Source organism: Hyla sarda, chromosome 1 (assembly GCF_029499605.1).
Source record: "Hyla sarda isolate aHylSar1 chromosome 1, aHylSar1.hap1, whole genome shotgun sequence".
NCBI classification, from domain to species: Eukaryota; Metazoa; Chordata; class Amphibia; order Anura; family Hylidae; genus Hyla; species Hyla sarda.
The window spans coordinates 37,184,047-37,196,868 of record NC_079189.1 but is presented as its reverse complement, the minus strand read 5'-3'; the positions used below and the strand labels follow the sequence as shown (position 1 = coordinate 37,196,868).

Genomic DNA, 12,822 nt, shown 5'->3' with positions numbered 1-12,822 from the left:
TACCATTGTATGTCTTTAGAAAGTGTGTTTTGAAGTCAATTATTTATTTTTTTGCTTGTGCGACTTATTTTTTTATGATAAGATTAATCTGGCGCACAATTTAATCCCTTCAGAACACCACTTTGTAGTATTCCTCCTCTGTGATGTTTTACCCTATTGTGTGTTTTTTTTTTTTTTTTTAAATGTGCAACTTCTTTTAACCTGTTGGGGACCACAGGTGTATGGATACGCCCTTGCGTCCTGGTACTCAAGGACCAAGAGCGTACCTGTACGCCCGTGGGAATTTCAATTCATTCAGCAGGAATCCCATGCAAATGCCTGGGGGGGGGGATTGGCGATTCGGAGCTGATCGGGTCTCTGATGACCCGATAGCCCCGAAAATAAGGATGATCGGAGCTCTCAGAGACAATCCCGATCATCCTGAAGGATAGGAGCCAAAAACCCCACCCGTGTGAATGTACCCTAAAACACTACACTAAATAAAGGGTTAAACACTACATATACACACACATGTACACTGTCCGTACCCTCCCCCCTGATTCTGTTTGGGAATCACTGGCATATAAATAATTTTTTTTTTTTTTTGTAGAGGAGCCCTGTCATATGCCACGGAAACAGTTTAGGGCCACATATGGGGTATTTCCGTACTCTGGAGCAATTGCGTTACAAATTTTATCCCTTATGAAAAGGTTAAGTTGGCATCTACACCAGCGTGTTAGTGTAAATTTTTTTTTTTTTTTGGGTACACTAACATGCTGGTGTTGCCCCATACTTTTCATTTTTACAAGAGGTAAAAGGGGAAAAAAAAGAGAAATTGCTTTACAAATTTTGGGGGTCTGAGTACAGAAATAGCCCATATGTGGGCGTAAAATGCTCTGCGGACGCACAACTAAACTGCTGGCGTTACCCTAAATTTTTCATTTTCACAAGATTAAAATGGGAATAAAGCCCCCCAAAATTTGTAACCCCATTTCTTCTGAGTAAGATCATATCCCATATGTTGATGCAAAGTGCTCTGCTGGCGAACTACAATGCTCAGAAGAGAAGGAGCGCCATTGGGCTTTTAGAGAGAAAATTTGGGGCCACGTGTGTTTACAAAGCCCCCGTGCTGCCAGAACAATGGACCCCCCCCCCCACCCCATTTTGGGAACTACACCCCTCACGGAATGTAATAAGGGGTACAGTGAGCATTTACACCCCACAGGTGTCTGACATACTTTTGGAACAGTGGTCCGTGAAAATGAAAAATTAAATTTTTCATTTGCACAGCCCACTGTTCCAAAGATCTGTCAAATGCCAGTGGGGTGTAAATACTCACTGCACTCCTTATTAAATTCTGTGAGGGGTGTAGTTTCCAAAATAGGGACACATGTGGGGGGGTCCACTGTTCTGGCACCACGGGGGGCTTTGTAAACTCACATGGCCCCTGACTTCCATTCCAACCAAATTCTCTCTCCAAAAGCTCAATGGCGCTCCTTCTCTCCTGAGCCCTGTAGTGCAGTAGCAGGAAACTTTACATCCATATATGGGGTATTTCCTTACACAGAACAAATGGGGTTACACATTCTGTTTTTTTTTCCCCCCTATTATCCCTTGTGAAAATGTAAAATTTGGGGAAAAACCAGCATTTTAGTCAAAAAAGTCATTTACACATCTGACTTTAACGAAAAGTCAAACACCTGTGGGGTGTTAAAGAACGTAACAAGGGGTAACGTTGCAAGGGGAGCCTTGAGGGGTGTAGTTTCCAAAATAGTATGCCATGTGGGTTTTTTTTTTTTTTTTGTGGCACCATAGAGGCTTCCTAAATGTGACATTCCCCCCAAAAACCTTTTCAGCAAAATTCACTCTCCAAAATCCCATTGTCGCTCCTTCCCTTCTGCGCCTGCAAAGTACTTTACATCCAGATATGAGGTACTTCCTTACTTGAGATAAATGGGGTTACAAATTTTGGGGGATTTCTCTTTTTACCCTTTGTAAAAATTCCAACAAATGGCTCTACAAGAACATGCAAGTGAAGATTTAGAATTTTCTCCTTCACTTTGCTGCTATTCCTGTGAAACACCTAAAGGGTTAACAAACTTTTCTGAATGTCATTACTTTGAGGGGTGCAGTTTCTATACTGTGGTCAATTATTGGGTATTTCTCACAGAAAAGCCCCTTCAAATCCACTTCAAGCTTAACTGGTCCCTGAAAAATTCAGATTTAGATTTGTTCATGAAAATTTTTAAAAATTGCTGCTATACTTTGAAGCCCTCTAATGCCTTCAAAAAGTAAAAACATGTCAATTTTACGATGCCAACATAAAGACATATTGTATTTGTGAATCAATGTATAATGTATTTTGAATGTCCAGTTAGAAAAATGCTAAATTTTCATGAAAAGGAAGGATGCAAGTAATGACTAAAATTTACCACAATGTTAAAGTAGAATATGTCATGAAAAAACCTCGAAATCAGAATAAACGGTAAAAGCATCTCTGAGTTATTAATGGATAAAGTGACAGTGGTCAGAATTGCAAAAAAGGGCTGAGTCCTTAAGGTGAAAATGTGAGTCCTTAAGGGGTTAAAGATTTGCTTAACACTAAGCCCCATGGCCATAGGCAACAATAGACTGAAGCTGTCCCATTGATATGAATGGAAAAGATGGTGCCTTGCAGAAGTCATTCTGCAGGGAGGGAGAGGCTGAGCTGTGATCAACAGCTATTTTGTGTACCTCCTATTTACAAATATCACTTTTTACTGGAGTCCTATCTTGAAGATAAGTAGGGCACTTTTGGGAAATTATCTGTACAGAACAGGAAGTTTCAGTTTAGTTTTAGGCCTAGTGGCCAGAATGGACACTGCAAGATTTCAGTTTAACCTTTAAAACTATAGGTTATTTGCTGATAACAGATTCATTTTCTCCTCTAACAGGGCTCTATTACTAAGCCTGTGGTGTCCTTCATTGCTGGCCTAACCGCCCCTCCTGGCAGGAGGATGGGTCATGCCGGAGCCATCATTGCTGGCGGGAAAGGTGGAGCCAAGGAGAAGATTGCTGCTTTGCAGAGAGCTGGCGTGGTTGTCAGTATGTCTCCTGCCCAACTTGGAAGCACCATGCACAAGGTAGGTAGACAATTCCCCCTCTTCTTCTTTCAATGACTCTGTGTTGTTTAGCGTTGATTCTTAGATTAGCATTTGCCTTTTCCTCCATTGTGGTCACCAGTTCTTCTGGCTGCCTCACAGGAGATGTTTTTTATATTACACTGCTCAAAAGGGAACACGAAGATAACACATCCTAGATCTGAATGAATGAACTAATCATATGAAATACTTTCGTCTTTACATAGTTGAATGTGCTGACAACAAAATCACAAATTATCAATGGAAATCAAATTTATCAACCCATTGAGGTCTGGATATGGAGTCACACTCAAAATCAAAGGGAAAAACCCCACTACAGGCTGATCCAACTTTATGTAATGTCCTTAAAACAAGTCACAATGAGGCTCAGTAGTGTGTGTGGCCTCCACGTGCCCGTATGACCTCCCTACAATGCCTGGGCATGATCCTGATGAGGTGGCGGATGGTCTCCTGAGGGATGTCCTTCCAGACCTGGACTAAAGCATCCGCCAACTCCTGGACAGTCTGTGGTGCAACGTGGTGTTGGTGGATGGAGCGAGACATGATGTCCCAGATGTGCTCAATCGGATTCAGGTCTGGGGCACTGGCGGGCCAGTCCATAGCATCAATGTCTTCCTCTTGCAGGAACTGCTGACACTCCAGCCACATGAGGTCTAGCATTGTCTTTTATAAGGAGGAACCCAGGGCCAACCACACCAGCATATGGTCTTACAAGGGGTCTGAGGATCTCATCTTGGTACCTAATGGCAGTCGGGCTACCTCTGGCAAACACATGGAGAGCTGTGCGGCCCCCCCAAAGAAATGCCACCCCACACAATTACTGACCCACCACCAAACCGGTCATGCTGGAGGATATTGCAGACAGCAGAACATTCTCCAGACTGTCACGTGCTCAGTGTGAACCAGCTTTCATCTGTGAAGAGCAGAGGGCACCAGTGGCAAATTTGCCAATCTTGGTGTTCTCTGGCAAATGCCAAACGTCCTGCACGGTGTTGGGCTGTAAGCACAACCCCCACCTGTGGACGTCGGGCCCTCATACCACCCTCATGGAGTCTGTTTCTGACCCTTTGAGTGGACACATGCACATTTGTGGCCTGCTGGAGGTAATTTTGCAGGGCTCTGGAAGTGCTCCTCCTGCTCCTCCTTGCACAAAGGCAGAGGTAGCGGTCCTGCTGCTGGGTTTTGCCCTCCTACAGCCTCCTCCACGTCTCCTGATGTACTGGCCTTTCTCCTGGTAGCGCCTCCATGTTGTGGACACTACGCTGACAGACACAGCAAACCTTCTTGCCACAGCTTGCATTGATGTGCCATCCAGTTTGAGCTGCACTACCTGAGCCACTTGTGTGGGTTGTAGACTCGGTCTCATGCTACCACTAGAGTGAAAGCACCGCCAGCATTCAAAAGTGACCAAAACATCAGCCAGGAAGCATAGGAACTGAGAAGTGATCTGTGGTCACCACCTGCAGAACCACTCCTTTATTGGGGGAGTCGTGCTCATTGCCTATAATTTCCCTTATCGGAGAAAAATGCCGTTACAGCGTGAGCCAAATATAATTGTTTAGAATTAAAATTGCATTTGGCACTGTAGCAAGCAAATGGCAAAATAAAAAAGGAAGAAGAAAAAAATCTCTATTACAGCACAGCTGTCAGGAATTGGCGCACTGGTTACACTGCTTGGGGAAACATTCATCCTGCAATGTTGGAGGTATTTCAAGGCTGAGAACGGCTTCGGTTTTTCTTTTTTAATAACATGTAATTGTCATATTCATCCGGAGCGCGTTCTCTAGATGATCGTCTGCCTTGTTATCTGTTTGCAGCATAATATTTCTGTAGACTTTTTTTTTTTTTTTTCTTACCAGGTATAATAGAAGTGGAGGAGCACATAGCCTGCACCACTTAGGCCATGTCCTTTTATTGGGCGGAAGCCCATTCCCAGCGCCAGGCAAGCCCACTCTTTTGAGCAGTGATTCCCAACCAGGGTGCCTCCAGATGTTGCAAAACTACAACTCCCAGCATGCCCGGACAGCCTTTGGCTGTCCGGTGCACTGCCGTGGAATGAGATTTGCCATAGAATGAGATGGTCCGCCTCCATCACATCCTATTGGCTCTCTGTTGTCACGTGACATATTTAAACTTCACGCATCGATGCGCACAGCAGTGTCAGTTTGGCTATCACAGGGAGAGGATCTCCTCACCCTGTGATAGCTGAAGCTGTACGGAGCTCTCATGGCCTCTGTGGCCCGACAGAAGTTCACACATGTACGCAGCTCATACGGCTGCCTCATTTACTGTTGATCCACAGCGCTATCGGGATCCCGATGCCCGATGGCGCTGTCATCAGTGTGCGTCCCCGCGAGCGCCCCACGCCCGCAGCTCTACTCCCCGTCCCGTTAACGCTCAGGGAGCGGGGAACAGAAAGTAAAGCATCGGGCGCAGGTAAAGTTATTCGCGTAGTGCTGCGCATGCGCAGTACTACTTTACCTGCACCCGATGCTCTACTTTCTGTTCCCCGTTCCCTGAGCGTTAACGGGACGGGGAGTAGAGCTGCGGGCGTGGGGCGCTCGCGGGGACGCACACTGATGACAGCACCATCGGGCGTAGGAATCCCCATATCGCTGTGGATCGCTCCCTGAGCGTTCACAGGGGACGGGGAGTAGAGATGCGGGGGACGGGGAGTAGAGCGAGTACAGCTGCGGGGGACGGGGAGTACAGCTGCGGGCGTGGGGCGCTCGCGGGGACGCACACTGATGACAGCGCCATCGGGCATAGGAATCCCGATAGCGCTGTGGATCAACAGTACATGTAATAATAGAGTAAGTGTATATGAGGCAGCCGTATGAGCTGCGTACATGTGTGAACTTCTGTCGGGCCACAGAGGCCATGAGAGCTCCGTGCAGCTTCAGCTATCACAGGGTGAGGAGATCCTCTCCCTGTGATAGCCAAACTGAGACTACTGTGCGCATCGATGCGTGAAGTTTAAATATGTCACGTGACATCAGAGAGCCAATAGGATGTGATGGAGGCGGACCATCTCATTCTATGGTAAATCTCATTCCACGGCAATGCACCGGGCATGCTGGGAGTTGTAGTTTTGCAACATCTGGAGGCACCCTGGTTGGGAATCACTGCTCTTGAGCATAGTCAATGGCAGTGTTTCCCAATCAGTTTGCCTTTAGCCATTGCAGAAAATTAGAAAATTACCCCCACTGATCACCTATTCTATAGCGTTATCCTATCGATATGGTTTCAAGGTAACAACCGCACGGAACCGTATAGAAAACCGTATATATTGACTTAACATTGTAAACCGCGTGTCAACCGCATTATCCGGTTTAGTCCGTTTTGCGTCTTGGGGTACGTTCAGATAAGCGGATTTACAGCGTATTTTATGCTGCAGATCCGCCGCTGAAGGACCTCCATATGGTGCCTTTACATGTGCCTGCTCGGAGCGGCAATACGCCGCTACCTGCAGACACTCTGAAGCGATGTGCGAGTTGCCGCGCATGCACGGTGTACTCGCACACACCGCGGCCGCTCCCCCTGCTCAATAAGCTAGGGTGAGAGCTGCCGCGATGTGCGAGTAATACTGCGCATGCATACGGCGACTCGCACATCGCAGTGTCTGCTTGTAGCGGCGTATTGCCGCTCCGAGCAGGCACATGTAAAGGCAGCGTATAGAGGTCCTTCAGCTGCGGATCCGCAGCGAAATACGCGTGGAAAATCCGCTCGTCTGAACGTACCCTAATACAGTGTTTTTTTTTAAATGTATTCTTTTTTTTTTTTTTTTTTTACCCGTACCCAAAACCATAGACTACCACGTTTTTTTGGTCCGGGTGAAAATCTGTATTAAACCGTATGTTAGTTTTTTTTTTTTTTTTTTTTTTTTGTGCGCGTACGGTTCCATCCGGTTTGCACCATACGGGTTTTGACTTTGAAATTCTAAGAAGAAAATAAATTGTGCAAACAAGTAAAACTTATTCAAAATGGAGTGAAAAGTTAAAAATGTATCCGTTTTTTTTTTTTTTTTTCTTAAAAACAAAAAGATTCATCCGGACATCATTTTTCAAACCGTATACGGGTTGAAATTTGTACACACATTTTTATACAGTTTAGTCAGATTTTGAGGAATCCTTTTTTTTTCATCAAAAACCTGATAAAGGAACTGAATTGCAAAAACGTGGTGTGCATGGCCCCTTACATGTACAGCAGTGGTCTCTACTTAAAGGGGTATTCCAAGTTTATACATCTTATCCCCTATTCAAAGGATAAGGGGATAAGATGTATGATCGCAGGGGTACTGCTGCTGGGGACCGCCACAATCTCTGTGCAGCCCCCGGCATTCTGTGTAGTGAAGAAAACTGCCTCCGAGACGGGGACATGACTTCACGGCCAAGCCCCCTAGTGATGTCACGCCACGCCCCTCCATTCACTAAAGTGAATACTAAACCTTGAATGAAGGGGACGTGGTGTAACTTTGCTAGGGGGCGTGGCCATGACATCACGTCCCTGTCTCAAAGGCGGCGCCCGGCACAGAATGCCGAGGGCTGCACAGAGATCGGGGGTGTCCCCAGCGGCAGGACCCCTGCGATCATACATCTTATCCTGTATCCTTTGGCTAGGGGATAAGATGTATATACCCCTTTAATACCCATAGGATTGCAGCTATGATGGCCATTGGACACTTTCCCAAGCCTGGGGAGTGCAGGAGTTTAGATTCAATAATTTACTGACTGTTTCCCCTCAACACTATAAATTTATACAGCTCTGCTCCTCCTGTGTATCATGATACCATATTCTACATGACAGGTCAAGAATATATGTCTGTATATATTCCTCACTTAATCTTCCAGATTCTTTACATATGTCTAGCTTCTGTATTTAGCTCATAAATCCCTCTGTTCTGCTGCTCACTCATTTTGACATGGATGCTATGGGGACCCCTAGTGGTCTTTCTTTATGAGCCATAATTTCTATACAAAGGAGCTAAAATGTATGTACAAAGTACGTTAGGTTTATTGTGTTGCCAAGATGTACAAGATATAAAAGGTTTTGATTCTGACAGTGCCCATTTAACCTTTTAATGACCGTGGATATGCTTTCTTTTTTTTTATAGCAGCAATTGAACACGAGTCCACTTTTGGCAGCTGTATCTTAAAGCCAACACCTGCCTGCATTTAAGTTTAGTGATTGTGGCATGCAGAGAGTGAACCGACAGGTGCCCCATCAGTTATGCTTCCTATAGGGTGATCTTTCCTCAGGCAGGCTGTACTATAAGATTGCTGACTTGACAGTTTACTGCCAGTCCATTGGTAGTATGGCAGTGAAATGTATAAGCAATTAAATGATTGCTTATAAGAAAGCTGTTGTGTGTTTTATTTTTTTTTTTTTTAATTATATGTAATTATTATTATTTTTTTTTTTTCAAATAAGAATCTAAACTCCCCCTCAAAAAATTTGCAATTGCCGTGTGTGCAGAAACATCAAACTATTAAAATATAACTTGATCACTTATGGTCAGCGGCTTAAAGGGAAACTGTCATCCTGTTCACCCACGCTAAACCCAATACATTGGCACTGGTCACGTGAGCGATTGTGCCTACTGAGTGCTCATGTGACCAGCACCAATGAATATTCAAATTCACTCAGAGGGCCCGCCTCCTGTGTGCAATTCAGTGGGGATAGAAGAGGATCTTCGGTGGGACACAGCTCCGGACTACAGGAACGTATTTAACTCATTTGACCCCTCATCAGTCTCTTGTTCACCCGCACTGTAACCCCCAGGGTATTGGGTTTAGTGTGGGTGAACAGGATGACAGTTTTCCTTTTAAACAACAAATTCTAAATGCAAGCGTTCACTCCTTTTTGGTCACATCTTATACCAGACAAAATAAAAAAAGGTGATCAAATACTTCCACGGACACTAAAATGGTACTAATAAAAAAAGTACACAAAAAATTAACCGTACACAGCTCTGTACAAAAATAGCCTGCGGAGGCCGGGAGCTTTTACGTTTTCCTCATCATGCAGGCTGCTTGGCCGAGACCACAGATATGGTTACATTCCCTCCCTAAACCTCTGTATAGAACTATAAACTGTTTTGATAGCTTAACCCAAGGACTGAGCCCATTTTGACCATTTTTATTTTTGTTTTTACACTTTCGTTTTTTTCCTCCTCCCCTTCTAAAAATCCTAACTTTCAATTTTGTACCTACAGACCCATATAAGGGCTTGTTTTTTGCATCAACAACTGTACTTTGTAATGACATCACTTATTTTATAGCATAATCTGCGTCTAAACAAAAAACGTATTTGTGGGGTGAAATTAAAAACACACCATTTTGTTAATTTTTGGCCCTTCCATTTCTACACATTGCACTTTTCAGTGAAAATGATACCTTACCTTTATTCTGTAGGTACATACGGTTACAATGATACCCAATTTATGTAGGTTTTATTTTACTACTTAAAGCGTACCCGTCAGATCCAACAACATTTTTTTTTCTATATCCCTCAGTACCTAATCCTGACCATGTACATGTCACCTTTATATTTTTTTACTACACTTTTAATTTAGCTCACTAATCCGAATTCCTCTCAAAGGTAGGGGGCGTGGCCTCATTGTGCAGGTCTCCGCCCCCTCCCTCAGTATGCTGTCTGCTCACATCTCCCCTAGCATTAGCAAAACTACAACTCCCAGCTTGTCCTCAGTGACAGTAGAGGGACACAAGCTGACAGTGGGAGGATTTTTCCTCCAGGTGTGAGCCCTGCACTCACAGCTGTCAATCAAGGAAGTGTGTCCATGACATAGGTGATGACGCATGGACACAGCAGGACTAGTATGTGTCCAAGCAGGCAGGGAGGGCAGTTGTTTGACTGGCTTTTTCAGAATGAAATACAGAAAATGTTCTAATGAAAGCAATTGCAAAACCTATTGGTTCTTAATGCTTTACAACATATCAAAAGTGTTTGTATCTGACAGTGCCCATTTAAAAAAAATTATAACTACATGCACCAAAATTAGTATGTTTAAAATTGTCATCTTCTGACACCTAGAACTTTTTTTTTTTATATTTCTGCATACGGGGTAGTATGAGGTCTAATTTTTTTTTTTGTGCCGTGATCTGCAATTTTTATCAGTGCCATTTTTTTTTTTTATGGGACATTTTGATCATTTTTTTTTTTTTTATGGTATATGAAGGAACCAAAAATGCACAATTTTCATCAACTGTGCAGTTTAGCTAACCTTTATAGATTCATAGTTCAGGTTCCTTACCCAGCAAAACGTAACATGAGCCAAAGGTACTTCCCCCCCAGAAACCTGTATGTGGCACAGCTTATATAATGCCAACACCTAAATGGTTTACAAATGGATGAGAATCCCTCTATCATTCCATTGGCTCTCTAAGATGCAGCCACAGGTTGCTGTGGCAGCCCCGGGGCTTAAAGGAGAACTCCAGAAGATAATAATTGTCCCCCATAGTGCCGACAGTAAAAAAATAGATATACATACCTTCCTCCGCTCCCCCAGGGCCTCCGGTAACCGGCTCTGGTCTCCGCTGCAAACCACTTCCTGGTTGCCGGTGGTCGGATGAATCAGCCAATCACCAGCCGCAGCGCAGTCCGACTCGGCCGGCGATAGGATGAGCAGCAGTATGACTTTTTCGGCTCTGGCCGCAGGTGCCAGTGTAGTGAAGAATTTTGTGTCCTGAAGCGTTTTCACTCTGCCGCTCAGCCTATCGCCGGCTGAGTCGGACTGCGCTGCGGCTGGTGATTGGCTGATTCATCCGACCACCGGCAACCAGGAAGTTGATTGCGGCAGAGACCAAAGGCCCCGGGGGAGCAGAGGAAGGTATGTACATCTTTTATTTTTTTACTGCCGGCAGTATGGGCGACAATTTTTATGGTCTGGAGTTCTCCTTTTAAGGGGTACTCCGGCCCCAAGACATCTTATCCCCTATCCAAAGCATAGGGGATAAGATGTCTGATAGCGGGGGACCCGCTGCTGGGGACCCCCGCATTCTAGCATGCAGCACCTAGCTGTAAGCACTGCAGGAAGCGCTGGAGGCTCTGTTATGCCTCCCGACCACGGGGACAGAGTATCAAGACGTCACATGTCCCGTGTGACATCAAGCCTTGCCCCCTCAATGCAAGTCTATGGGAGGGGGTGTGATGTCACACGGGGGCAGAGTCTTGACGTCACAATACACCGTCCTCGTGGTCGGGAGGCATAACACTGAGAGCCTCCAGCGCTTCCTGCAGTGCTTACAGGTGGCTGCTGCATGCTAGGATGCGTGGTTCGCCAGCAGCGGGACCCCCGGAATCAGACATCTTATCCCCTATCCTTTGGATAAGATGTATTGGGGCTGGAGTACCCCTTTAATAGTGGCTGCCAGGTCCACCATCTTAGAACTCCTATTAGGCCATGCACACCACATTGTAAGTTGCGGAATTTCTTTTCCTAAAAGAATTTAATAAAGTTCACAAATGATATGTGCCCCAAAAAGGTGGCATGGAAAAAAAAAAAAAATAAATAAAATAAGCCCTTATAAACTATGTTGAAATAAAAAGAAAAACTTGGAAGGTGGAGTGAAAAATAAAAACTCAAAAGAAAAAAAAAATCCAAAAATTGCCTTTCGCAATAAAGGGTTATTTTTTAATGATTGGAACTAATGGTGGGTCTTTCTGCTTACTGTCAAAGGCTGTCTGGACATACTGGGAGTTGTAGTTTTGCAGCATCTGTAGGTCCACAGTTTGGAGACTGCCTTATGGGGTGTGCAGTGAGAAGGGGACCTCTCTGTGTAATAATGGGGTACGCTCCGGTATTCTGGAGTGATTTGTGAGCAGGGATGTAAGAGCCTTTTGCTTGCACTTGATGGCAGCAGAGTCTTTCTCTTCCCCAATATATTGCCGGTGACAGCCAGATTGAGAGCCAATTTGTAAGGTTTTTGTTGTCGAGCGCTGTGGACGTCTCCTGTGCTAATTTAAGCAAGGTGTGATTTACTGAGGTTATAGGTGGCAGATCTGCAACTACATGCAAATACCCAAGTGCTTCCTCCGCGCGCTGCAAGTGTCCTTCACCTTCTCATATATTAGGAGCGTCCTAGAAAGCTCTGATGCGTCTGATTCATCCTCGTGCCCACACTACATAAAAAATTACCAGGTGTTAATCTGAAGGCAGTGTTTGCCTGCAGCTTGTTCCATGTCACTAACATACATTATTTATCTCCCCGCAGGAATTCGAGAAGAGGAAAATGCTGTAAGTGCCGGAAAAGAAGACGGCAATGTCTGCACATGATCACGTCCACATCGTTTCTTTTCGTCCAGATCTTCTTTCGAGAACCAGTGTCTTTGCACAAGCTACATGTGAAGCCATAACTGTTATTTTAGCCTTTCCCCGACATCAAGAGGATCTCTGTGGATCTGCTATTTAGACTGTACAGCCTTCATGAATAAAAGAAATACTTCCATTTATTTTGGATCCTAAAACGTGTTGTGTTTTCATTGGAGCGGTGAACGGCAAAGTGGAATTACAAGAATAACTGGCCATATCATATACTGGGGCCAGTCGTTTAGTCACTCTAGATCACCCCCACAAATGCATGTTTTCAGTCTGATTTGTAAATTACTGGTAGGGTCACATGTAGCATATATTAATTGTATTTTGCGCTGCGCAAAAACCACTGCAGCCCTGTGTGCACAGTGA

General features: G+C 44.8%; 1 protein-coding gene across 1 annotated transcript in view; it reads left to right on the top strand.

Moving 5' to 3' along the window:
- The window catches only part of SUCLG1 (succinate-CoA ligase GDP/ADP-forming subunit alpha), a 65,598-nt gene extending 52,993 nt beyond the window's left edge, over window positions 1-12,605 (top strand). The window contains exons 8-9 of the mRNA XM_056553886.1: window positions 2,913-3,101; window positions 12,353-12,605. Coding sequence (XP_056409861.1) covers window positions 2,913-3,101; window positions 12,353-12,379 — 216 coding nt within the window. The 3' untranslated portion in view covers window positions 12,380-12,605. The remainder of the gene's footprint in view (window positions 1-2,912; window positions 3,102-12,352) is intronic.
- The last annotated feature ends 217 nt before the right edge of the window (window positions 12,606-12,822 follow it).